Source organism: Embiotoca jacksoni, unplaced genomic scaffold, assembly GCF_022577435.1.
Source record: "Embiotoca jacksoni isolate LCO1_2020_lvr unplaced genomic scaffold, fEmbJac1.0.p SCAF_1, whole genome shotgun sequence".
Classification (NCBI taxonomy): Eukaryota; Metazoa; Chordata; class Actinopteri; family Embiotocidae; genus Embiotoca; species Embiotoca jacksoni.
In genome coordinates this window covers 25785802-25810620 of record NW_027185229.1, presented here as the reverse complement: position 1 = coordinate 25810620, position 24819 = coordinate 25785802, and the positions used below count along the sequence as shown (strand labels likewise).

Below are 24819 nucleotides of genomic sequence, written 5' to 3'. Positions count from 1 at the left end.
GATGGTTCTGGGGAAAAAGTCTAAGTTTCCCGTTTAAATGTCATTTACAGTGTCACTTTTGTGACTCACAGTTCTCGGTTACTCCGGGATTGAACTTATTTCTATTCTTATTTAGTTAAAACATTTTCATTGACCAGAGTCATCGGCAACCAGACGATCTGTCAAACAGTCAAATCTCTGCCTTCAAGTCTTCACTTTTCTGTTTTTAATTAACAATCTATATATATATATGTATATATATATACATATATATATATATATATATATATATATATATATATATAGTCTCTCACCTGTGTGTAGATGGGGTAGGGGGTCAGTGGGTGGTGGGGGGGCAGACAAGTCACCTGGAGGTCAGAGAGAGGAGCTGAAAAGAAACAGGATAAAACACTAATGAGTAAGAGACTCAGGTGACAGGTGTTTTAACAGGCTGTCAATGTAATCGATAATTTATTGTTTAATTAATTACCGGCTCACAAATACAAACCATTTAGTTAAACCTGTAGTTCATTCAGGAATAAAACACACGTGTACAGCGCGGGGTTTAAGGTCGAGTCATCGATAATCAATCATTTCGGCTTCATTTATTACAAAGAAGAAACGCGTCTGGTGTGTTTGAATATGGAACAAACTCAGGTGAGCAGATGTGAAACATGTGCGGCTTGCTGAGCGTCCGACAAACAAGACTGAGCGGAGATTAAGGTCAGAGGTCAGCACGAGGCAGAAGCTCTGTAGTTCCAACAGTTCAGCTAAATGAGTTCAAACCGCACAGACAGCGCCGGGAACATTACTGTCAGAGGAAAACCTCCATCTGCAACGCTGCTCTGGTGGATTCAGCTGCTCGTGAAGAACAAGTGAACGCTGATCAATTAATCGTGAATCAATTCATCTTTTCAGTTCTGCTTCCTCCTATTTGGACTTTCTGTCTCGAAGTTCGGCAGCTGATCAGCGGCACAAATTGAAATGCTCAAGGAAGAGTTCGTATTTTGCGAAAACACTCGTTTGCTTTCTGGAGTTCACCTCGCCCGACGACACGGAGACCCCATCACATGCCCGTACGCTAAATGTGAAGCTACCGCCGGCAGCCTGTTCGCCGAGATCGGCATGAAGACTGAAAAAAAAAAAAAAAAAAAAAAAAAAAAGTGAAAAACAAAGGGTTGGGCACTTGTTGCCAGGCAACCAGAAAACACAGCAACTTGTATCTTGATCAAGAAACAGTCCTGAACAAACTTTCCGTCGAAAGCGAATTCGCCGGTTGTAATGTGGCCGATCGATGGAAAATAAACCTTCTGTGTTACTGCGCCGGCTTCCTGCAACAACGCGGTTCAGTACATAAATACACGGTTTCACCTTTCAGGTCAATTAACTGACTCGCTCATTGTTTATTCTAGATCAGCCCGAACGTCATTAAAATCCACTTGCGGAGCCTTCAGTTGCTCGGTTTTCTTCCCCGTGGAACGAACGAGAGCTTCAAGTTCCTTCAAAAGTCCTCAACCCCTTTTATTTTCTTGTAGTCGCATCTCTGCTGAACTGGCCTCTCCGTTTTAAATTGCTCTCTGTTTGATGCAGATGCGAACTGACGCGTTGTCACTTTTAACTGGCGCTTTGTTCATTTTTAAAATGTGAAGAACTTTGCGCGTATCTGAAAAGTGCTTTCAAACAACAATGTTGTTGTTGTTATTACGACATGTTTTATCAGGTTTCACCAGACCGACTCTGACTGAGCCTGGAATTTTACAGGTGAATGTGCATGAATGACTATATTTAGTCACACCCAATACCAAAACAAGTCACATATTTGATGCCTTATTCACTGTAAAGACATAAAAAGCTTTTTTTTTTTACCCCCCTTGTTCAGTCACTTCACAAATAAAAGGCCGTTAATGACACGAAAACATTCTGCCGATGTAATTTTTGCTATAAAAAGAAAATAGTAGATTTGAATCAAATACGCATTTAACAGTATAATAAGTAAATTGTCTTTTAAAAGGTAAAATATTAATCAGTGTGAAGTTTGCAGCTGGAAAGATTTATATTTTCAATTTGTTTCACAGTGTAACTTTGAAGAAATTCATGATGTTTTTAATGTGTGGTCACAATTTCCACAAACAACGCAACCGTGTGAATAAATGTGTTCCACATGCCAGATCCAGAGGAATTCTGGGTGATAAATATCATCTATCTATATATACGTATATGACCCGAGCAGCTGTTGTGTAAAGTTAAATCTGACCGTTGCAGCTTCTGACCTTATCAATGTGCTGTCAGCATATTTTCAAAATAGATTATCAACACTGGCCTTTTCAGAGTTGCTTCTCCTTCACATTACTCAGAAAAAAAGTCTGTCCTTTTTCCATTTTTGTTTTTGGAAGAGTGTGGGGGCGGGGGGGGGGGGGTAATAACAACAACACGGGTAAAAAAAAAAAAAATCATCCACAAATGTTATATCTTCAGTAACTTTCTACTTTTTTTTTGAACTTGAAAGTGAAAACTCATTTCGAAACTGATTGAAGTTGTATGAGTGCGACACGGATGCTCTCCGACTCTCATTGGAACAACAGGCCTGGTAAAAGGTCAAAGTCCTGCTGTCAGTCCATCTGCGCATCTGTCCTGCCGGACCGCGCTCACTTGTATATTAATGTACAGATGTGAGAAGGACGTCCTGCACTGTTCAGCCCTGCTCAGCCCTGCTGTCGGGTTTCTGACGACCGATCAGCTCGGGATTGCAACATCGAAGCTCCGCCCCGCTGGATGACGACACCGCGGAAGGAAACAACGAAACCAAACAGACCCGGAGTCAGAGACAGTCCCGAGTCCGCAGTCCGGCTCAAAAGTTCTGGAGACCAGCAGGATCGGCGGGGACCGGAGTGGATCCAAACAAGACCGAGATCATTTCTATTTAGACCCGGTGGAGGGACGGAGAGGCGGACCGGAGGACTCGCTTTGATTCTGCTTTGTTCAACTTTTAGCACCGGATATTTAAACAAAAACAACAAAACAACAACAACAAAAAGTAGTTTCATTTAAAAAAAAAATATTTTTTTTTACTCAACAGTTTCGATTTGTTTTTCTGCTGATTTTCAGTCAAAGTCTCTTTTAATTCAAACCAAAGAAGAAGCTCAACAACTTTCTGTTGACTGACTAACGACAGGTTGCGCAACCCGAGACAATAAGACGCAGACAAAGACGTCACCGCTCACCAGTGCTCCCGGTATCACCGCCGCTGCCGGTCCCAGTCGGAGTTCAGCTTCGCGCAGAAAACATTTTTTTGTTTTTATGTCTGCACCAACTTCTGCAGTAACTTCTGACGGACAGACAGAAACCTCCTGCTCCACACCGACTGTACTGGGTTTCTGCTGAATCCACTGGTTTCCTGTTGATCTGCAGCCCGGACCAGTCTGTCTGTCTGAAGGTAAGAAACTGACCTGAGATCAGAACTCAGACCCTTTACTAAAGCCGCAATAACAAACTATAAAACAAAGCTACTAATACATCACATTTGACTTGCAAAATACAAAAAAATTTATCAGTAAAATGTACTTAAAGTTCTCTTTATTTAGACTGGCCTCTTCCCTATGGCCATATTAATATATTATGGGATTGTTGTGTAATGTATTTATTAGTAAGAAGCATCCTCATACCTATTAACTACTTTGTAAAGTTATTAGGTTGTTTATTTATTAATAATGTACAGTATATATTTGACAGATAAATGCAACCAATTAAAAAAAAGTCCAATATTTACATCTTAATCATTCTTAGGTTTTGTTGTTAATTATTCAGTCAAGTTTATGACAGAAGTTTAAAGAGTTCAGAAGGAATTTAAGTTATTGTCCACTTACTGGCTTTTTCAGGTATGACATGGCCTTGGTCAGCTTCAGTTGTCATGGAGACGGGGACCTGTTGAGTAAAATCAGTGTCTTTAGATTTGACATCTTTTTTTTTTTTTCATGCACAGATTATACGCAGGGGTATGTTTGAATAAAACAGACTTACTCAGTGATTAAACTGATTTAAATCGATTTACTCACTTTAATGCGGGATGACCGCAGCCTGAGAGTGAACTGTGAACAGACCACAAGACAGACAAAGAGCAGTCATAAGGAAAAAAAAACAGCTGACCGACTTGAAGCAAATGGTACAAACAGTTTGTTCACACAGAGTTTTTGAATTTTGGCTGAAAAGAGAGTTTCCCAGTCAACAAATCAATTCGTTGACAGAAAGTGAGACGGCAGATTTGACCCAAAAAAATTCCAAATTATAGTGACGAGCTGTTTGAGAGTGACGGTTTTCTGGGAGTAACTTTTTTTTTGTTTTTTTTTTTACTCTTCAGGTTGAAAACATCGTATTGGTCTATTTTATCGGAAGGTTCAGTTGGGAAAATTGTTAGTTGCAGCCGTTGTAAATTTCAAAATGAGCTGAGACCATGTCAGAGAAACAACTGAAGTTACGGAAAAGTCTTTCCGCCTGTAGGTCTAAATCAGGATATCGATTTAAAATGAATCAAATCTCATCATTGCTGTTTATTCGATAAATCTGTATTTCAACTTCCACTTCTTTAATGTCAATCCACCATATGACGTACAGACATTAAAGTGGATCGAAAAACCGTTTCTCTAAATAAACAGACGAAACAACATGATATTTCACATCATATTTAGTGGACTTAAGTGAACTCCGGTTCCCATAAGCCCTTCAGTCTGCTTTTTTTTTTTTTTTTAATTCGCTCGTTGGCGTTTCGGTCTTTGATTGCAAGCTGAACATAAAGCGATGGAGAAATCCTCCACTGATGTCAAACCGAACACACTCGCCGTGTGTTTGTGTGTGTGTGTGTGTGTGTGTGTATGGGAGGGTTGATGACGTTGCCACGGTGATGCTGTGACTCAGGGCGTTTCGGCAGAGTGAAAGCAGCCCGGGGCCCACAGGCTTCCTCATAGCGTCACCACGGCAACCACAGGCTCTGACAAACTTTATACAAGTCTCTCTCTCTCTCTCTCACTCTCTCTCTCTCACACACACACACACACACACACACACACACACACACACAGTGTGAGTGTGTAGTTGTTGACTGTATTTAAAAGCCTGTTTAAACAATAAACTGTTGTGCTCTGATGCAACGATCTGAAAGCTGAAGCGCCTGTCAGCTTACAGGAAGTTGCATCACGAAGCCTATAGACACGTTGACTGTGTAACATGTGAGCAGCGAGGACGAAGAGCACAGTGAGACATGATGCTAATATTACTCATTTTACTCTTGTGTTGGGATATTTACCAAGGAGCGCTTTAGTGGAGGGAGGAGGCTCGGCGGGGGGGGGGGGGGGGTGTCGCCAGCAGAGGGCGCTGCAGTGCTGTAACTTGAAGGGCTTCAGCTAGTTTGTCCCGAGTTCATACATGAAAATGGACTTAATACAGCTTTCATGGTCCTGTCCCAAAGAATGACAAAAAAATAGTCACCTGACCGTTCTAGTCAAGTACATGGAATTATAGATATTACATATATATTTCCCATCAATATGTAATAATAATTATTTGTGATTTATTTAATCTATTGACAGCAGTGGGGTTTAACTAAATACATTTGCTGCTGTTGCACTCAGTTATTCACATAAAAACTGACAAAAAATAGTTGTGTAACAAAAAGGTAAGTTAGAAAGAGAAGGAAAAAAAAAACACCTCGCTGCATAAAAGCCGGTGTGAATGGCTTACATAAACTGTGACGCGTATTGTTTTTCAAACAACCCGTGTCACAGTCAAAATGAAACTTGAATGTATTATTCACACGCCTGATTGTGTCACTTGTCTCCTCCAATCATAGATGAGCATGGGCGTGGCCACAACCAGGTCTCAAATATGTCTGAAGAGGCTATTGGACGAGCCCCAAGACAATTTCCTGAAATGTAAAAGAGCCCGTCTGGCTCCACCTCCGCCCTCCGCCGGGCTACCCCCCTGCCTCAGGCCCACAAGCCCGGCCCCCAAGTCCAGCCAGAACCAGTCACCCACCAAAGTCGGACCATACTTCCTGTTTGAACGCTGTGAGAGGGAGGAGACCTTCAGGGCTGTGCATGAGCACACTCAGCAGCAGTACACTTGTCAGGTAAGAAACACGCATGCGTGGCTACTTGTGCAGTGAAAAACAATGTTACTGTCAATGATTAAACATTACCGCCAATACATTTAATAATATGACTAACTGAAGCGGATACTTAAAGCACTATTGCTAGTAGAGCTGAAAATACTGCTGCAGTTGATTTAAAAAAAAAAAAAAAAAAAAAACTATTATTACATATATATTCCTAATAAGTATTTGAATAGGCAAAAAGTGCTTCAAAAATACTCCTGATCCTGCCAAAAGTATTGTTAAAACTGCTTATGATATCATTGATAATGCAAAGATACTACAGATCCTGCAGAAATACTGCTAACATTTGAAGTGATAAAACGGGTACTAATGACAATACCACCAATAGAAGTATTCATGATATTGCATAACATTCACAAAGCAGCGGTTTTTAACCATAGCAACTGTTATCATGTTACCTTGACCGTCCTTCCTGGTTGCCATGGTTACAGGTACTCCCTCTACGTGGATACCAGGAGCGGTTGGCAGCCTACGCCCGGATTGGTAACCATGACAACATCTGCGGCCTGCTGGATGTGGTAATTGGCCAAGACAACGTGTATGTCTTCCTGCCCGGTCACCATGGCGACATGCATGCGTATGTGCGCAGCAGGAAGCGCCTGGACGAACAGGAGGCGGGACTTCTGTTTGGCCAGATGCTGAACGCCGTGATGCACTGCCATCGCCAAGGAGTCGTCCTGAGAGACCTGAAGCTCCGCAGGTTCGTCTTCACCGACAAATACAGGTGAGACCCACCGACAGGTACTCCGATAATGTTAGTAATACTGCACCAACAAACAGAGATAAGACGGTTATAGATAACACTAATTCTGTAAAGCTCCACAGGTTTGTCTTCACCAATAGATACCACAGTAGATATTACTACTGCTGCTGTAATGCTGCACATTACACTGACAGAAGTAGGTGATACTGAGTAGACAAAACACTGCAGTGATACTGCTGAGCACCTACTACTAAAATATAACATATGCCTAAAATCCACTGTTGATGCTGCTAAAAAACACTGCTCACACTACTATAAATTGTACTTATACTACATAACTGGATACTAGTAACACTAATAACTGTTCTTGCATTGGTAGTAGCAGCATTGCAATCTGAAGTATCGGTGGGACACATGAAAATAAAATCTCCCTAAATTATAGAACTACTTCTGTCACCAGTACGACAGATACTGCTGCCGGTAAACTTAAGTCTAAGTCTGACCAGTGTGGTTTTCCTCCTGCAGGACTCGTCTCGCTCTTCTCGGCCTCGACGACTGCGTCCTCCTTCATGGTGACCATGACAACGACTCTCTAACGGACAGACACGGCTGTCCCGCCTACGTTGGTCCTGAGCTGTTGACCAATGGGAACAGGTCTTACTCGGGGCGCGCCGCAGACATTTGGAGCCTGGGCGTGTCTCTGTACACCATGCTGATTGGACGATACCCTTTCCAGGACACGCAGCCGGCCGCGCTGTTCGCCAAGATCCGCCGAGGGGCATTCAGTCTTCCCGATTGGCTGTCCCCGAAGGCCAAGTGTCTGATTGGCTGCATGCTGAGGAAGTCGCCCGCTGAGAGACTGAAGGCGTCCGAGCTGCTGATGCACCCATGGCTGACCAGTCCCCGCACACCACACCACAACACGCCCAAGACGCACCACAACTCGCACACAACACTACAGAATAAACAAGAGGAGGAAGATCAAGTGGTGCCAACATGGACTGGAAAAATTTAACAAAACAGTTACATACACACTTTTGTAAGTCTATACTGGTGAAACCTTCACTGCTACAGTGAATCCTCAGAGCCTGCAACCTAAACTTATTCAAACTCAAATTTTAAAACCAAGTCCGAACCCTAAAACAACCCTTTAATATTGTGAGGCTCAGACAAAAAGTCCCGACTCATTTGGTCTTCACAAATATAGACATACAACAGCACATAAACACTACAGACACAGTCTCATCCTGGATTACTTGACCCTTGGGTGCCTTACTCTCTCTACAGCTGTGTCTCAACTCAGGCCCCGCCTCTTTCAGAGGGCGTGGCCTATGAAGGCGACGCACCTTGAAGCCTGAACCTGCTGCTTGGAGTCACCAGTAGCAGTACCTGTACCTGACACAAACCAGAACTACTGGTGTGTTCAGGTGCACTTTGTCAAACCACAAAGAGGAGAATCCATGTAGCAGTTTAATGGCCCATTTAACATTTTTATAAAGTGGATTTTGTGTTTGAATTTATATTTACTCCCCGTAGGGAATACTTTTGATTTTAGTAGGTGGTAGAGACTGGCACACCATTTGGATTAAAAATGTGGACTCTGAAGGAGGTGGAGCCTAATATGAGATACAGTTTCTTTGCCTCAGTATTTACACTTCTCGTTCTGGCCTGTTGTTGAAGGGTCGGTGATGGAAAGTGACCAGCAACACACATCTCTGTAAAACAGAAGGAACCAGAGAAACTACACAACATTTCGTAAGCAGTGACAATAAATACAGCTTCAGTATGAAAATCAAACTGTTCTCATCTGTTGGATGATCCCACTTTGTAACTCCTACACAAGCACAGAGCAATCACAGTTGCTAAAATTAATTTTCAGACCAGTTATCTCTGTATCAAAACTTAATTTTAAATTTTTTTTTTTTTGTGGTGCTCATAAAATGTTACTAGGGTAACATTTTATGAGCACCACAAAATTGCAATTTCCACAATTTTTTTTTTTTTTGTTGAGACATAAATTGATAAGTTTTCTCGTGACATGACGTGTGATTTTCCCTGAATAAAAATTGTTTCTGGGACACCTCTTGTTTTCACGGCCTCAAGGACTGACTGCATGACTTAAGCGGCCTGGAACGACCATCACCCAGAAATAACAGCAGACCTGATCCCTGATCACGAGAAAACTATTTCTGCTACCTCAGTGAAACCGTATAACTTAATCTCAGGATAGCTGGGATGAAGGACGAGCACTATTTGTTGACACAAAACAAGAAAATACTGAAGTGATGATGCCGAGATAACTGGACTAAAATTATTCCCACCGCTCTAGTCTTGGTCAGCTTCTTTGTCCAATCACTATCCAACAGACCTGGAGTCGGCCAATAGGATGCCTTCTAGCATACTGTGTAATTCAGACCTCAGTTACTTCCGAAGAATAAATAAAGTTGTTTAAAAAACTGTTCTGGTCCCATACAGGTTTTTGTTTGGCTGAAAATCAAACAACGTGTCCATGTGCTGTTTTCTCGTATGATGCGTATTTCCACTTTATAAGCGGTCTTACTGTCAAACAAACAGATTCACAGCCAGGTTTAAACACGTCACATACCTGAGGAAACAATCAACTCACGAGGTGTATAACTTTCCATATCATCAAGCTTCCAGCTGGAGGAGCAGATGTGTGGGTGGAGATGCAGACCGGGACCGTTTGCATATTCATAGATCCAGATGGATTGAATGAAGGCAAATGTGTCGAGTCATGTTTAAGCAACTTTAAGGCATTTAGGGATGTTTTTTTTGTGAAAACTTCTACACATGTAATTTCATTTCAATGAGCAGAGATGAACTTTTAGAGGTTAAATTGATGCCCGAACAGGAACTTTAATAAAGGGATTTTTTTTTTTTTATTATTGCTGTTTTGAACCTGCATCACATACAGAGACAGAGTGAAAGCTGTTTGTGGCGTGAACTGTACGATATCTTGTATACTTTCATACCATCTGATTTTACACTTGAGTTTTCCTACCGATTAAATAAACCAGACGTGGGAACAAAGAAGGTACCGAGTGAGCTTTACAGGTGTCGGTAGCTAACGTGGTGTAACATCATGTTTAATGGACACCTTAAGCAGCAGTAACTGCCGAGCAGCGAGTCTCATCTTCATGTCGGACTTCACGCACAGTGATCATGAGGAAATGATAAGCAGCTTCAGTAGGAGCAGTGATATCAATAAGATCCTAAAACTACTCACCAAATAGTACATTTCTCATGAAATGTTAATTTGGCCAAAATGGGTTGTTGAAAAGTGATGTAAACATTTTATTTAGTAGTATAAAGCAGTAAAAAAAAAAAAACTTCTGTAGGTTCAGTGTCATTAGTGGTACGGATATTGATCATTTTGTGGCGATACCCACGAGAGCTGTGGATGTCACTGAAAAGGAGATAAAAGTCCAAATCACAGAGAAATGAAACTGTTGATGAAGAGTCGAGGAAAAGACAACAGGAGGAGATGAAGGACAACAGGAAGAAGGAATGAACAGGTGAACGTGAACAATGACTGTATGAGTTTGTCCTCACCTTCATGTTTTATTTTTCAATCCGATCGGACAGCAGAATAAATCCTCTGACTGTGACGATCACGTCAGTCAGACCTCTCAATCACCTCAACTTCACAGAAAAGTCTGAAAGAAAGTAGAGTCTTGTTCCGTCCGTGTCTCAGTCTGAAAAATGTTTGACCATCAGCTGGTAAACTGTCCCTCGTGTCTGCTCATGGGTCACATGTGGAGTCAGAATCAGCAGCCAATCAGCAGCCAGCGTCAGTGTCCATGTCGTCAGTGTCATCGCCCTCCGACCGGCAGATCTCCTCCAACGCCAGCTCTGATGGAGGAAAAAAAAACATGTCCAAAATTATGTGGATGTAAAATCAGTCCAGTAAAGGTTTGTAACACATTACTACAACTATCAGTGTTACAGAGTGCAGAAACGTTAATGCCATAAACATTTGTCATACCAAGGAATTAACAATAATGTGACATGTTTCATCATGATTAGAGACAACAACAACAGAAATGGCTGAGATTGGCTCTATTGCACATTGGACTTGTTAGAGATGAATTCAAACATGAACTAAATGAAGTATTACCCAAGATGTGACTTTTTTGTCAGTGTAATTATTAAAGTCATTGTTTTTTTAATCAGTTACATTCATTAAGTGGGCTGCTGGCTCAGTTTTTAGCACCACAGCATTAAAATGAGCCTATAAGTGTCAGTTCACTACAAGCAGAACATTTTATACCAAAACATTTATTGGTACAGAAAGATTGGTTCATTTCTAGTGTGGAAAAAAATAATAATCTGAGATGCTTAATTACACAACAAAGGACACATGTTGTTATCTAACAACTAAAATAAAGTTAAAATTGACTTGAAATGTCTTATTCAGCCAAAGTAACAATTAGTCAGACAAAGAAGGCAAGTGGGTGAAAACTGAGATAAAAACAGGAGCGTCTGAAAAGTTCATCTATGTTGCAGCTTTAAAGGACACCGAGCGTGTGCGTGTGTGTGTGCGTGTGTGTGTGTGTGCGTGTCTGCGTGTGTGTGTGTGCGTGTCTGCGTGTGTGCGTGTGTGTGTGTGCGTGTGTGCGTGTGCGTGTCTGCGTGTGTACCCTCGCTCTCGGTCAGCTCGGGGATCCTCCTCAGCGTGTCCCGTACTGCAGGGATCACCTGGTCGTACATGTGCAGCAGCGGCCTGCAGCTCTCCGAGAAGCTGCCGTGGTGCAGCAGCAGCCAGTGCAGCAGCAGCAAACACTCTCTGAGCAGAGACGCCGCCGGGCTGGGCCACCACGGCGAGGAGGCGGAGCGTCGTGGCAGGGGCGTGGCCAGGCCTGGAGGGGGGGGGGGGGGGGGGGGGGGGGGGGGGGGGGAAGAGAAAAAGTTTGGGTTATCAGGGATTTTAAAGTAAACTTTGAAACTTTTGCTTCAAATCTGCAATTCGACTGACCTGTTGAATCCGCTGGCTCCTGGGAACCACGGAGGTCCAACCACTGACGGTGGAAAACAATCACCGCCGTCTGAACCAGCTTAGAAAGACAGGAAGACTTGTGTAAAAAGATGCAACACAAAGTGTAGTTTCACTGTACGAGAAGAGACCGAGCAGAAAGTCGGGGCGCGTTACCTCGGTGTAACACTGACAGCTGCGCTGCAGGTTGGCAGGCCAGCTCTCTGCTCTCTGAGTCATCAGTCGGCTCAGCAAACGAACCACCTGACACGCGGAAACAACGACGGACAACACAAAGGTTTGGCAAATTCTCAAATAAAAGCTGCATTCAAACACTAACTGCATCCTGTATTAACAAACGAAGACCCGCCCTTCACTGTTAATACAACAGTTCACAGGATTAATGCAGTATAATGTACTCTTCCTCAGGTACAGGTGAGACAGAAATGGGACAGAAATCGAATGCGAGTCACAAGTCCAGGAGTTTCGAAGTTTACCTGCGGACATGAAGGCATGCAGCTGTTTGTACTACTGACAACTCTGAGTTCATGTTTTGTTGATCAAGAGGTCATCAGAAGAAATACATTGCGCGCTTTGTAAACTAATCAACCAAGAATGGATGTTTGCATACGTTTGATCGGCCACCGCTGCCTTTTTTCACGCAAGTCTGAAGTCAGTCTGAACTCAGCGTTACGTCGTGTGAGCGGGTTTAAAACGCGCAGGGTTTCAACATTTCTCTCCTTTTTCATTATATACACAACTACTTTTGTCACTTTTCATGTGAACACCAGAGAATGTGTGTTATCTCTTTTTGTACGATTCAAGGCGTTGAGTCTACAAACACACAAAGGATAAAGACGTGTTGGAGAGAGATCAGGGAGGCCGTAGGATGCCGCCCGGATGAGGAGAGAAAAGACAGACGACAGATTTTCATCCCAGTTTGACAACAGAACAGATAGAAAGACTTTGGCTTTAGATGGAGCTGAACCACGAAATAAATCACGAGAAACACGCCGAGACCATAGCAGCACATCTTTCTGTTATTGGCCTACATGTCCTGTAGAGGTCAGTATTCTCAACAGTGTGCGTGTTACCTGCAGGTCCAGCTGAATCCAGTCCATGTGTGTTGCCCGGTCGTCTGTTCTGCTTCTGATGAACTGGAACAACTTCAGGAAAACACAGGAGTCTAAAGAAAACAGAAAACAAAGTGCAGTGACGTTTCTCAGTTTGTTCAAATCATGTGCAAACATTAATTAGATGAAGCGAATATATGGAGGCGAAAACAAAAATACCAAACCACATTGAAACAGACATCAGAGAGATGTTGCTCACCGTGCTGAGAGCAGAGCTGCTTGGCCAATTTCTGGTGGTCGGACATCGACACGAGGACGGACACACACTCTGAAACCGTCTGCAGCCTGCTGTCTGCTGACACACACGCACACACCACCTGCAACACACACTGCAACCTGAGAGAGACAAACAGACAACACATGAGACCACGGTGGACTGTAGTTTTACTTAAATTCATACTGTCATGTGAAAACATAAGAAGACCCTGTGGATTTTTCAACATGAGAAGCAGGTTACACTTGATCCTCTTTGAAACGAACAGTATTCACAAATAGCAGCTCCTCTGATTCTCTTTTTGTTTGATGAATCACTTCGGACGCTCAGAAGTCTAGATGGACATCGGTTTGAACCAAACCAGGATTTGTAAGGCTCATACTTATAAGAAAATATAAATCTGATGATAATTGGTAAATCAAAACCATGAGGAGTCATGCTGCATGAGCTGGTAGCATTTTCCCCGGAACGATCACTGGACAACTTTTATACTTTTTTTATTTTTTATTTTTTGAAACACAATACTAGTTCATTTCTAGAAACGTCCTAAACTGTTGTTCATGAAGTTCACCTCTGGCTGCTGCTCATATTTCATCAGTTATTTTTACTTTCAGTAACGTCACCATGGTGACAGTAAATCACTGCAGGTAGTTTACAGGCAGATATTACATAACCTCTGAGAGTCAGTGGAAAAGTCAAACACAGACATACACTCCTCCACTCATGCTGAGCATTGCATCATATATGTGCATGCATGCATGTGTGTGTGTGTGTGTGTGTGTGTGTGTGTGTGTGTGTGTGTGGGTGGGTGTGTGCGTGCGTGTTAATCCTGCACACTTTGCAGTGTAATTACAGGATTTAAACAAAGGATTGAAACGGTGTTTCACGTCACCTTCACTGCTCCCTGCAGTCTTCACAAACTGACAATTACAGACTAGACAAGACTGCAAGTCTCTCTCTTCATTATCATCATCTTTAAAATTATTAATTATTATAGTGGGAGATTTGCTCTGAAACTACATTTGTAAAACAATCTAATGGAAGTAAAATAATATTTGTGCATGCCTGTCTAACCCCATTTGGTAACATGATAACTGCCATATTTAGCTTTTTTTTTTTAGCACTTTAGTAAGAAAGTAATAAAATGCACTTTATGAACTATTAATTTTTAAATCACATTTATAGTATCCATTTACAGACCATTTATATTTGTCTTTATGCATTATTCATTTACTTGAAATGGACAAAATATGAATTAAAATGAAAAGTTCACGAGATAATTATTTTCATTCTTCTCTGAAGATAAAACACTGCTAAGATACAATGAAATTGATTGTTAAAAGTTTGTCCAGACTTTTGCTCATAGAGGAAAAGGAAAATTTCAGTCCAAAGTTCTTCAGTCACTCAGTTACTTTTAAAATGTTGATTGATGCATTAACAAGAAGCATGATTTTTAATGTTGGAGCAAAATATCCATGTTATGTTCATCAGTCAAATGGGTTTTTTTGTATTTTTTTTTCTCATGTTCGGAAATCTGTGGTCAAACAATCAAATCTCTAAACATCATATTTCCACTGAAATCTGATGTGTGTGTACCTGTCAGTATGTGTGTGTGGCGTCCTCTCGATGAGGACATACAGCGTCTTCATGGCGTTGAGGGCGAGCTCCGTCTTCTGTGAGCCGCTGCCACTGACGCCAGCATCACACAACCGCAGCAGCGACCGCAGCAAAGCATTCTGGGAGCAGAGACCCCCTCCTGCAGCAGAGTGGTCAGTCTGAGACCGGACGGAGGGAGGATGGAGGATGTCAGTGAAACATTTCTCTCCCAGCACATTCAAGCACATAATCTATGTTTAGGAAAGTTAACACCAGGAAATTATGAATTCTAAGATCATTAAATTATGATCGACACAAACTATTTGTAGTTTCATAACACGCGGCTGATATTCTAATCATGCCATTCTTTGTTGCAGTGAAGGCGAAGATTGAAAGTTATTAATATCTAATACAGTACAATAAAGTCTGTACCTTGTTGTCTGCAACTCCGCGCTGACTCTCCTTTGACAACACGGCCTCAACCACCTGAAGAGAAGGTCAAAGGTCACCGCAGATTCAGACAACATCTAAAAACAGATGAACTTTAAAATGTGCACAAACGACTTAAACAGTATCAAGATTGTTCAGGTAGCATTTCACTGATGCGAGTGTTTTCTCTTCCAGTCCGAGACGAAGCAGCGACTGTCTCGAACATGATGGAGGGCGCAATGGTGTATGTGTGTGCGTACAGTGGTGTAACTAATGTAGGACTATTAGTTTAAAACCCTCGAGCTGTACCATCCGTTTGCTCACCTCGTCGCTGTGAGCCAGCAGCAAATAGAGGAGCCTCAGAGCAGCGAAACCAGTATCCTCCACGCTAAACCCAGACAGACCCGTCTCCTCCAGCCTCCCCAGCCCAGCAGCAGCAGCAGCAGCAGCACGGCCTGCTGGGAGCGAGCTGGCAGCTGTAGAGTCTGACCTACTGCTGTCAGCGGAGGTGGAGCGGAGGGAGTCCAGAGCCTGACAGAGCTGAGACAGGTGAAGGTCCAACAGAGGGAGGATGAGGACGGCTCCAGGACACGACCTACACACGCAGATTTATACGCAGATCAACGTTTTGATTGCACAAATTAAGATACTCGATCACACTAAATGTCTGTACCAGCGGTTCCCACGCCTCTGTACGAAATCCCCCACATGATAATGTATGTTCTGTCTAACATTTTCAGATACAAATATCACCACATGCATCCCTTTATTCCCGGTCTGTTTTCAGAGACTGCTGTGAAAATATAAAAATTAAAAACTCACAAGCCAGAAATATCTCACATTTACGTGACAACCCCCAACAGCCAGCTGCACAGCAATTAGCTGCCACATCTGTGCACATTTAACAGGGATTTTCATGCGTTTTTGTTGAGGAAAAAAAACGTAACATAATGTAAAATGTAGTGAACGAAAGTTTGCTTTTAGGTTTTTACAGTGAGATGTTTAAGAGTATTCAGTATAAAAATGCAAAAAGACAAATCCTGTGGAAATCACTTTGGAAATCACTGCTTCCTGTTGTTGTGTTTAAGGTGTTATATGCACACAGTATAATTAAATACTAATTGTGACTACGTGCTCTATGGGATGAATGTGATTATTAAAGGACACCAGTAATTATTTGGTAATTCTCTAAATTAACCCCACGTGGTCATTTCAGTGCTGCTGTTACACCAGTTATCCACAAGAGGACTCTGTTGTCCACAGGACGGTTCAGTTGTGTCGGCGTTTGCTGTCCTGGATCAGTTTGCAGTGAGAGTTTGTTACATTTCAGCAGATCAGTTGCAGCAGTCGGTCAGCCTACCTGTTGTTTCTGCTGCTGGCTGCTGCTGCCGGTTGGTTCTGACTCAGCATGTTGAGTCCAGTTACAGCCAGACTCTGGACTGGACGCAGGGCAGCTCCGGGAGCTCCACCTCCACCGACGGAGTCTGCAGCATCGGAGCGGAGCAGAAAACCTGTTGACGGCCGACTGAACACGCAACGACACAAAACAGCAACACATCAGCTGTGAGATGTAATATCATCTTTAGCACAACTCAAGTAAAATTAATGTGAAGCTATTTTAATTTTCAGAGACTTTTTTCTAACGATGTATGTTTTGATGGTGCCGGTGATTGCATTAAAGGTCCGGGGTGGAGAGTACAGGGGGGATCTATTGGCAGTAAAATCCCCTGAAATAAAGAATGGTTGTGATTTTTTTTTTTGACGTGCTTCATATCCACGAAGCACGTCGAGCTGGCCACGATCGATAATCTCACACACTTGGAGGGACAGGGTGAGGCAAGTGGTGTTTAGCTGGTCGAGTCCGCAACCTCACCGCTAGATGGCGCTAAATACACTAAATACTAAATCCACCCTGCTCCTTCAAAGACTTAAACACGACCCATTTTAGATACAGTAAATGCCAGGGTGATCATAACAACACAATATTTGATTAAAAGGCTCAATTTTTATTGTGATTATTTTGCAACTAAATAATGCAGACTTAGAAGGAAGATTTCCAGAAGAAGTTTGGTGTTTTGGCTTTTGAGCCACTTCAATGATCCCACATGTTAAAACACACAGTACGAGGTGTTCACTCTTTTACATTATCAAAGCAGGGTGTCTTTCAATGAGCATGACTCCTCTTGTCTGTGATCTGCTTGCCAGGTTCAAATGCCTGGCTCAGTGGCACTAGTGGTTGTAATGAGGAGGGAGATTTCTCACTTCCGCACGTTTAACTGCCGTCCGTTTTTCTCTGAACCATCTGCTGCAGCACTGTATGATGCGTAGTACACGCTACTTTACTGTCTAGGTTGTCATGGTTACCTGGATGTCAGATGGATGCCGCTCGGACTCACAGACAGCAGATGAGAGAGGCTGAGGCTGCTGGGAGAAAGAGGCTGCTGCAGCAACAACCCCAGCAGGACGCCACCTAGAGGACAGCATGGAAATCTCTTTTTAATCATATAAATCACACATTCATCTTTACCGTATAACAATGTCTCCTTTAAGCTCTCTGTGTGTTGCAATATTCAACTCTTCTGATAACTCTCACAATATGCGTGTAGCATATCATTAATTAAAGCAGCTGCCGGTTGCATTTTTTTGTGGGTCCCTGATTTCAAAAACGTGATAGCTGTCAGGATTTTGATTTAAATGTGTTGCAGGTTGTTTATTTTTATTATTCTATTATTTCTCTCACCTCTATGTTGCAGAAGAGAAGGTCTGATGGAGAGGAAGGGGTCTGGAGGAGACACTTCCTGTCTGTCACCGGATCTGCTGCTCGATGCCCTTCTTTCTGCTGCTGCAACACACACACACACACACACACACACACACGCACACACACACACACACACAGTGGACCTCAAAGTCCCCATAAATGCAGTAAAGATATTCCTTTTTATCGCCACAACTTCCATCAGCTCGCTGACATCACCGTTATTCTTTCACCCACCATCTCTCGGTGTCTTCACAGGCGCTTTCCCCGGTGTCGTTCTGGATGATAACTGTGCCCCGAACGTCTCCTTGGTGATGAAACCAGTTCCTGTTGGGGAGGAGGAGCTGCTACTGCCGCTCCCATGATGCATCTGGGCGAGACAGCTCAGGACTTTAGGACTGAGGGGAGAGAGAAAGAGGGAAGAGTTTAACTGATTAGAGATGAGAAGATGAGTGAAGTCGAACACTCGACATTCCCTTCATGTCTTGAATTACTTTTCTCATCTCCACAAACTGTAACTGTTCGACTGATCCTGTTAAGTTTAATTAGTTTACTGAGTCCGATTTTCTACTCGAATTTACTCTGACAGAAATCAACCAGGACATGGGTGGAGTTTGTGCTAATAAATAACAGAAACCATTTAACTGACAATCACATCTAATGTGCGTATTCATGGTGAAGGATGACTGACCTGCTTCTCGGCAGCGGAGAGGCCATCTTGTTTCTGTCTGAACAGTGCAGTTTGTTTTTCATCTCATAGATTTCTGCTTCTTTAAACTGCAGCTCAGACTGCAGAGACTGAACCTGCACACAGAAAACATGCCGGCATCGTGTTTTTCTAAATCATTATAAGTCCTGTATATGTGTGTGGTTTTTTTTTTTTTTTCAGCATCTCACCTTCCTGTTGAGCTCCATCTCCATGTCGCTCTGTTCCTTCTGTCTCTGAGTATCCAGCAGGACCTGGTTCTGTCTCTGAGCCTCCTTCTCCTGCTGAGCTGCTTTCAGGGAGTCCCTCAGCACCCGAATCTCCCCACTCTTCAACACAATCTCCTCCTCCACTTCCTTCAGCTAATATAAGAAACACGCAACAAGCCTACATAAATATGCTTCACACCACACTGATTAAAAAAAATCTCCTCTGCTTTGGAAGACTTTGGGCCTCAAAGAACCTCCATTCTTGATCGTCTGTCGCCCGACTCGGTGTGACAATCAAACAAAGATATATCACACGTCAAAAAAGCAATTTTCGGGAAAGCTGGACTGCAGAAGTTGTGCGGTTGGACGCTTTTCGTTTTGCACAGTGAGTCTCACCTTCCTCTTCAGCGTGGCGTGCTGGGCCTCCAGGAGACTGAAGGATTCCTCTCCGTCCGACCCAAACCGCTGCTGCTTGTTACCTGGACACGAAAACATCAGAGCTTCGTTTAAAAAAATAAACATAACTGAGAGTGTTACCTGTTTGACTGTTAATTGGGATCTGATTGTGAAATGATGCTGCAGAAGTTAAAGAGGGTCAAAGTTCCTTAATTGGCAGAATGTACATTTACTGTGATTTACAAACTTGACCAGGTCCTCACTCTGTTTTTGTAAGTCTTCTGAAAATGTTCTATTCTCAGACATCGGCTGTCTCGGTATTTCTGAATTCTGTCTCTTAAAAAGGACAAAACGCCGACTCAATTTTACACTTTTCAAATCCAAACTGGCTCTTGGTCACACGCAGAGGAACAAACACTGTGCCAAATAAAGAGTCAAAACACAGCGCTTTTCTTAATGTAATGAAGAAAAAAAATAACACGAACTGATGAGATGGAATTCACACTTTTTTTTTTTGTTTTTGCAATTTTGGACGAGATGCAGTTGCATGTGTTTTCACAATGTTGTTTATTTAACTGTTAATGTACTAAGTACATCTTCTACTGTCAGAGCAACACAGTATGAACATAAACAAAGCTTTCTGAACAGACTGCGGCATTTATCTTCTATTTTCATAGAAATCAAGTCAAGCTAACAGCAGCCTGGTAAGATGAAAATCAATAAAAAAAAAATCAATAATTGAAGAATGATTTTGAACATTATCAGAAGGATAAGAATGCAGACTGTCAATATAATCAAAGATTTTCACCAAATAATAGATTTTTGGGGTGGAAAACTATGTTACAATCAAATTATTACTCAAAGTAGAGTGTTTTAAACACATGTAAAAGCATATCTCGAAGGGATCTTCAAATATCTAAATAAACCAGGTTTAAATACGAGCATAGAATTATTATTTTACATAAAAAAATAAAAATAAATTCTCTGCACTCACCGAGAGGCTCTCTGCTTGGTATTCCAGCATTTTCTCTGCTTCTGCTGTTGAGTCCAAAGTTGTTCTCTCGGCTCTGACTGGTCGCGGCTCCGCTCAGAGGTTTGCTCTGCCCAGCCGCCGGCGGCCAGGTCGACCCGCGGCCCGGCTCGGTTGCGGGTTTAGGTTTGGACCCCGTTCCTGCGCCCGCAGCAGCTGCGGTGATAGCCTGCGAGGCGACGATGTCGATCTCATCGAAGTCATCCTGAGTGAAGTCTTCGTCGTCTCCAAAGGGGTCGTTGAAGGCCGCTGCCGTCACCACGTCCTGGGTCGGGCCTCGGAGGCGCTTGGTGGGGGGACAGTTCATGCTGGAAGGAAAGGGAGAGCAGAGGGACAGGCCAGGTTAACACCTGTTGAACATGAAACTACCAAACTCTACTACAAATGTGCTTCCATAAAATGAAATACAGAAGAATCATGGTGGTTGCGGACAGTAAATGAGTAAAAACAGAAATCACTGACAACATTTTCAAGAGAATGTTTAATTTCCTGGTTAAGCCTAAGATATGTATGTGATCCATATAAAAACAGTTATTCTTTATTATAGGAATTGATCTATTACAAGGAGTTAAAAAACAACAACAACAATCTAAACAACAACAAAACGATACACAACAAACAACATGAGGATGATTTAGTCAACATTTTATTCCCTTTTTTTCTCTCTCAGGAGACAAACACGAATTGTAATACTCACTCCCACTGCACGCACAGTTTCTCAGGTGAAATGATTTAATCGGATTATCAGGTATTTACAGCTGAATATCGAAAGAGGGTCAAGTCTGAATATTGGGAGAGATAACGCCAACCAGCTGTGACTCCAATGGAAAGCTAACATGCTAAGCTAAAAAAAAAAAAAAAGCTCACCCCGTCACGATGGCGTTTAAATGTCCCGTAAAACTTCATTAAAAAGATCTTAGAGTTGTCTGACAAACGCGCTCCTCCACATGGTGAAATAATAAAGGGGGAATAAAGTATTTAAACGGTGAAGCTGCCAATAAACAACATGAAGTTTTAAAGTTGTCGAGACAGAAGCGTCATAGCCCGCTGCGGTGCCGCCGACGATCTGACCAATCAGAGCGCTGCGCCGACTGTGCGACCAATCACAGGCGCCGCGTTCGCTGAGCTAGTACAGGTCCCCCTTTGGGACAAACTGTACTAAAATCGCATGTAAAAAAATAAAAAAATAAAAAAAAAGACTCATTAAAGGAACAGTTTCCTATTTTCAGAACGTTTTCTTGTTGATCGTTAAATGATTGATATCGCAATCACGAAACTAAACTATACGTAAATAAAATATATGAATATAATTACAGTAAAACGGCACTTTTTAGTGCAGAAAAACATGTATACACCTATAGATTATAGTCATATGTATTCAACAGAAGTATATAGGTATGTAATACTAATAACAAAACTTCTATATTCACCTGTGTTAGAAATCACAAAGTGACAACGTTTAAGTCCTCGCAAGATATTCATTTACATCATATTTGATCTATTACATCTATTGCATCACACTACTACGACAAATTCACACTCATGTCCTCTAACTATTAATATTTTTTAGAATAATATGGACACTGTAAGAAAATACTATAGGAAACAAGCACGTTACATATTTTAATGCTGAGCCATTTATCTGCAAAACAGGCCTTAACTGATTTACTCAATTTGGTGAACTCTCAAAATCAATTCAGAAAATGTATGTAAATTAAATGTCGGTTAATAAAACTATAATTTAAGTAATATAACATTTATATATAATTTGATATCCTATTAATAACACCTGCTCCTCAGTAGAGAAGTGACAGACCTTCTGTGATGTGGAGGCATCAATGACACTCCTACACAAGATTTATATTCACCTGGATAATATTAGAAACACACAGGGGTATGAAAAATCACGGTTTATGTCATATCCTGAACGCAATAAAAACCAGAATAACACATGACAGGAACAAAGTGTGCATGTAAAAATACAACCACGATTGACATAAGACCGTGGTGGCAAAAGACAGAGCAGAGGATGAGTGACTACAGTTAAATTACCAAAGTAATATAATTATATCTGTTATAAAACATTATTATGAACAGATAATCCCCCTGGAACATCATGCTTGGGGAACTAAAATGTCCATAAATGGCCCCGGAGCTCAGTAATGACATAAAATGAGAGTATTAACAATTTATCTTTTCTGGATTTTGGCAGCAGGACAGTCAGACGACACTGCTGAGATTTCAGCAAGGAAATTAAATTGAATTTGTAAAATTGGGGTGGGAATGAATATTGGATTTAAAAAAAAAAAAGTTAGCCGAACATGGATCTGAGTCCCCAGAGGAAATGACTGTGGATGGATGAAGAAAGATTAAAATAAATCAACTAAATGATGCCCTCGTGAAAGCCCACGTTGTTGGCATGTAACGTGGCACGAGCTGCCAGTTTTTTTATCCACGTCCTTTATGCCGGTGGAAGTTAGCATGAATCCGTGCATGCACACAGTCCTCATATAGAAGCTTCTTGTGGCTTCTCAGCAACAGCAAGTGTGCTTTCCATTTTTAGACACAGACAGGTCTGTGTGTCGCAGCTGAGGCTCTACAGCGTATGTGTGTGTGTGTGTGTGTGTGTGTGTGTGTGTGAGAGAGACAGAGACACATACTCACTCCCTCTCCCTCTCTCTCTCTCCCCGCCTCCGTACTTCTGTAAAGAAATGGCAGAGCTCAGCGACAGGCATCCAGATGCACCCGTCATCATCATCATCATCATCAGCAGCAGCAGCAGCAGCTGGAAGACACACACACACACACACGATCATCACTGCATCGCCATAGTTTCACCAGCAACACTGGTGTTCGGCACCGATGCGGCTCTCCTCTGCACATATTCAGCTCTTCACGTATTAAAATGATAATTCAGTAAACTAACAAAAGCAACACACACACACACACACACACACACACACACACACACACACACACACACACACACACACACACACACACACACACACACACACATATTTGGCAGGCAAGCTGGTTACCATAACAACCAAACACTCAAAGCTGACCCTCACAGATTGAATGAGATGAAATGAAGCCTACATACATGTTTGTGTGTGTGTGTGTGTGTGTGTGTGTGTGTGTGTGTGTGTGTGTGTGTGTGTGTGTGTGTGTGTGTGTGTGTGTGTTACTGCACAGCAGAGGACTCCTGTCCCAGATGACCTGATTCTGCATCGATCTAAGACATTTGTGACTGTCCTCTCCTGCGGTGGCGTCCCAGGAGACGGACCGCCGTCCAATGCGAGCGGTGTTCACGTTCAGGTGGGAAGGACGTTCCTTTGCGATGTGATCTGTACTGACAGATTAAACATTTCTCAGCTGGGAGACATCAAGTTCACACTCTACAAGTTTACCTCATTAACAAACCCTCCCCAGACTGAATAACGCCACACGATTAATTGACTATTTGCGAAGTCCTGCCCCCTCCTCACTTACTGCTGCTGTGACTGTCTAGCTTTCTGTTCTGGCACTGCACGCATGCCGTCTACAGCGTCTCTTTTCAGACATTGAGGATGTAACAGTGTTTACTTCATCTACCCGTTTGTGGCACACAGACATCTGTGACATTTATGGAAAGAGCTGCATGCACGAGCAATATTGGTACAAGGGAGGTAGCAAAGAGAAAGAGAGAGCAGCAGTGAGTGTTTTCTTTTCACTCAGGCTGCATCCTGATGGATTTTTACAACTCTGAAGCCACTGAAGCTTTAATTGATCGTTGTCATGAGCATTAGGGACACCTCCCCCCCTCCCCCCCCTTTTGCTTTTCACAGCTTCAACTGAATCATTTAACTTTGTTAGAGGACAAGCGCTGAGTGACATGACATCCTGTGAAGTGTTTTGTTCGATATTTTTGTTTGTTCGTCCAAATGCACTTCGAAGATATACATTTAAAAAGAGGGTTTTCTCTTAAACAACTTCCTTATATTATTAAACTGATTTTCATTTCTGTGTGCAGAAGAGATTGAGAGTGAAATAATACATTGATAACAATGATCATAGAAGGCAGAACAATAAATGTCGTGTTTTACCTTTGACTGCTGCAGTCTTTATGTGAATCTGATGGCGTTCAACTCAGACCTGTGGGATGTTATATCATTAAATGATATGAAAATGTCCAACCTTGTAAAGACTGTAGTCGTGAGGCGCTATAGATCTCGTAATAAACTCTGGGTCCTTGAATTTAGACGGCAACAGACAGTGTTTGCAGCTGATTCTCATTGAAACGAGGTTTCACGTCTCCTCACTCTGTGACGGCTGGCTTTTAACACTTAGAGTGCAGCCGTTCAGATCAGGCGTGGCATAAACCCTGTTGAGTGACAGCACATTTTACAAACAGCATAACTGATCCTTAAGCTCGATCAGGTCTCCTCGGGTCTGCTCAGACTAGGTTTGACTCTCCTCAGGTCCCCTTTTTTTTTTTCTGGATCACATCTGAAAATTAAAAATCAAT

At 42.3% G+C, this 24819-nt stretch overlaps 3 protein-coding genes across 7 annotated transcripts in view; 1 reads left to right on the top strand and 2 right to left on the bottom strand.

Moving 5' to 3' along the window:
• Positions 1 to 3287, bottom strand: part of pnp4a (purine nucleoside phosphorylase 4a) — a 23442-nt gene extending 20155 nt beyond the window's left edge. For both annotated transcript variants that reach the window (XM_069149997.1, XM_069150005.1), the window contains exons 1-2: positions 3201 to 3287; positions 294 to 367 (exon numbers count right to left, since the gene is read on the bottom strand). The gene's annotated coding sequence lies outside the window, so the exon portion shown is untranslated. The remainder of the gene's footprint in view (positions 1 to 293; positions 368 to 3200) is intronic.
• A 40-nt stretch (positions 3288 to 3327) lies between these two features.
• On the top strand, positions 3328 to 8642 carry trib3 (tribbles pseudokinase 3). Its single transcript, XM_069150018.1, has 4 exons — positions 3328 to 3412; positions 5819 to 6097; positions 6574 to 6866; positions 7371 to 8642. The coding sequence occupies exons 2-4, from the start codon at positions 5819 to 5821 to the stop codon at positions 7858 to 7860; spliced, it is 1062 nt and encodes a 353-aa protein (XP_069006119.1). The 5' UTR covers positions 3328 to 3412; the 3' UTR covers positions 7861 to 8642.
• A 750-nt stretch (positions 8643 to 9392) lies between these two features.
• On the bottom strand, positions 9393 to 24749 carry atrip (ATR interacting protein). 4 transcript variants are annotated; one of them, XM_069149951.1, is made up of 19 exons: positions 24398 to 24749; positions 22970 to 23659; positions 20274 to 20617; positions 19280 to 19362; positions 18866 to 19036; positions 18660 to 18772; positions 18206 to 18366; positions 17951 to 18052; positions 17575 to 17680; positions 16571 to 16735; positions 15535 to 15805; positions 15214 to 15267; positions 14782 to 14960; positions 13171 to 13307; positions 12933 to 13024; positions 12016 to 12102; positions 11842 to 11920; positions 11507 to 11725; positions 9393 to 10718 (listed from the first exon to the last, which is right to left on the bottom strand). In XM_069149951.1, exons 2-19 carry the CDS (start codon positions 23074 to 23076, stop codon positions 10645 to 10647), a joined length of 2544 nt encoding a protein of 847 aa, XP_069006052.1. In that variant the 5' UTR covers positions 23077 to 23659; positions 24398 to 24749; the 3' UTR covers positions 9393 to 10644. The 4 variants fall into 4 exon arrangements, with proteins under 4 accessions (XP_069006052.1, XP_069006044.1, XP_069006060.1 ...); XM_069149943.1 differs by having other exon boundaries at positions 17951 to 18049; positions 22974 to 23659; XM_069149959.1 differs by having other exon boundaries at positions 23009 to 23659.
• Positions 24750 to 24819: the final 70 nt, after the last annotated feature.

Coding starts and splice junctions, on each gene's coding strand:
- atrip (XM_069149943.1), bottom strand. CDS start 23,125: ATGATCGTGTGTGTGTGTGTGTGTCTTCCAGCTGCTGCTGCTGCTGCT. Junction 19,363..20,273: donor ACCAAGCAGAGAGCCTCTCG/GTGAGTGCAGAG, acceptor TTTCGTGTCCAG/GTAACAAGCAGCAGCGGTTT. Junction 15,268..15,534: donor TGCTGGCTCACAGCGACGAG/GTGAGCAAACGG, acceptor CCTTCTCTTCAG/GTGGTTGAGGCCGTGTTGTC.
- trib3 (XM_069150018.1), top strand. CDS start 5,819: ATGAGCATGGGCGTGGCCACAACCAGGTCTCAAATATGTCTGAAGAGG. Junction 6,098..6,573: donor AGCAGCAGTACACTTGTCAG/GTAAGAAACACG, acceptor CCATGGTTACAG/GTACTCCCTCTACGTGGATA. Junction 6,867..7,370: donor GTCTTCACCGACAAATACAG/GTGAGACCCACC, acceptor TTCCTCCTGCAG/GACTCGTCTCGCTCTTCTCG.